Source organism: Aplysia californica, unplaced genomic scaffold (genome assembly GCF_000002075.1).
Source record: "Aplysia californica isolate F4 #8 unplaced genomic scaffold, AplCal3.0 scaffold01162, whole genome shotgun sequence".
NCBI classification, from domain to species: Eukaryota; Metazoa; Mollusca; class Gastropoda; order Aplysiida; family Aplysiidae; genus Aplysia; species Aplysia californica.
This window is the reverse complement of record NW_004798432.1, coordinates 102,564-104,045: the sequence shown is the minus strand read 5'-3', so window position 1 is coordinate 104,045 and position 1,482 is coordinate 102,564. Positions and strand designations below refer to the sequence as shown.

Sequence of the window (1,482 nt, the reverse complement as noted above, 5' to 3'; positions counted from 1 at the left end):
ATTTAGATCTATATGTTTTTCAAATAATTTATAGTCAAATAACGTCTATGCTAAGCAAATATGTTCTGTTTGTGTTTGTTTGAGTCAAGAGAAACACATTGGCACAACAACGCTCACTTAGGGCTGCAAAAGATTGAGACAGACAGAAAGAAACACGGAGGGAAAGAAAAGATAAAGGATCGACCAGTGGTACCCTCCAACCAGCCTGGGACGAGCTCAGTGTGTACAGACTGACTATCAATTGTACCGAAAGTGACAGTGACTAAATTTGATCTATGCCCAACCTGAGTAAGATAAACAAACCTGGTTGTATGTACCGTCAACGATATATTTACATAGCGAGATTAAAATCGCTCTGTTTGTTCTTGTTCTAGTGCAAAAGTACCAGGTTATCCTCAGTTTTACTTGAGTTTTAGTGTACGAGTGTTACGACATTTGCAACGTAATTAGGTCATATAAATGCAGACGACGATTAGAGGTGTTACAAATGAGTAACAAACACAAAAAAGAAGGAGATCAGATAAGGACGGTAGATGTTTGATAGGAGAGAAGGAGTAAACTACACTAAAGCACCAGCCAACCAACCACAGTTCTAGTACATAAGCACCACGTTATTGTCAGTTTTAGCTTAGTTTTAGTAAAAGATTTTTTTTACGGCACTTACAACACAAGTAGGTGATATAAATACCAAAGATTTAGAGGATTTACTAGAGAGTAACATAAATATTGTACAAAGAAAAGGAGGAAGAGAGATAAACAGATTTTTCATGATTTAAAATAATTTTATACACTGCAGAGAAGATTGAACTACATACACAGAATGAATCTATAAATGTGAGCGAATGAATAAACATTTGAGTGAAATTAATACATCTATGGAAATAATAGATATCAAAATATCAAAATCAATCAATCAAACAATAAATTATATGAGATTTTAAAGATTATAAATGGATAACTAATGTATTATAACCAACTAATTAACTAAAATGAATGAATAAATGAATTTGAAAAATGAATAAATAAATGAATTTTTAAAAATGATAAATAAATAAATAAATAAATAAATACATAAATAAATACATAAATAAATACATAAATAAACAAATAAATAAATAGATAAATAATCGACGTGACCGAAAAGAGACTCCCTGAGGGGGTCGCAATTATAACGTAACCTAAACAAGTGCGTATCTATTTAATAATGCTTACCCTATTGGTGTCTGTTGGTTTTGGAGAGGCTCCTGCGAAATTTTAAACAACAACTTTTACTATTATTTTTAAAATCGAGATCGCTTTATAGATCTAGCACTGAAGCAAAAGATATGTGATTAATAACAAACTAAAAACTATTATAAAGTTTTTTCGAGCCCGCTCTAACATCAACTATCCAATACAATCACCTGTACAAACGACCGCTATACCCGCTCTCTTCCTCGCGTTTTATTTTTCTAGTATAATTACTCTGTGCGAAAGGACCAT

At 31.9% G+C, this 1,482-nt stretch overlaps 1 protein-coding gene across 1 annotated transcript in view; it reads right to left on the bottom strand.

Moving 5' to 3' along the window:
• Positions 1-1,244, bottom strand: part of LOC101851691 — a gene marked incomplete at its 5' end in the record, with an annotated part of 30,121 nt that extends 28,877 nt beyond the window's left edge. Inside the window, 1 exon segment of the mRNA XM_005111999.3 lies at positions 1,213-1,244. Within this exon segment, the coding sequence (XP_005112056.2) occupies positions 1,213-1,244 (32 nt within the window).
• Between the last annotated feature and the right edge of the window lie 238 nt (positions 1,245-1,482).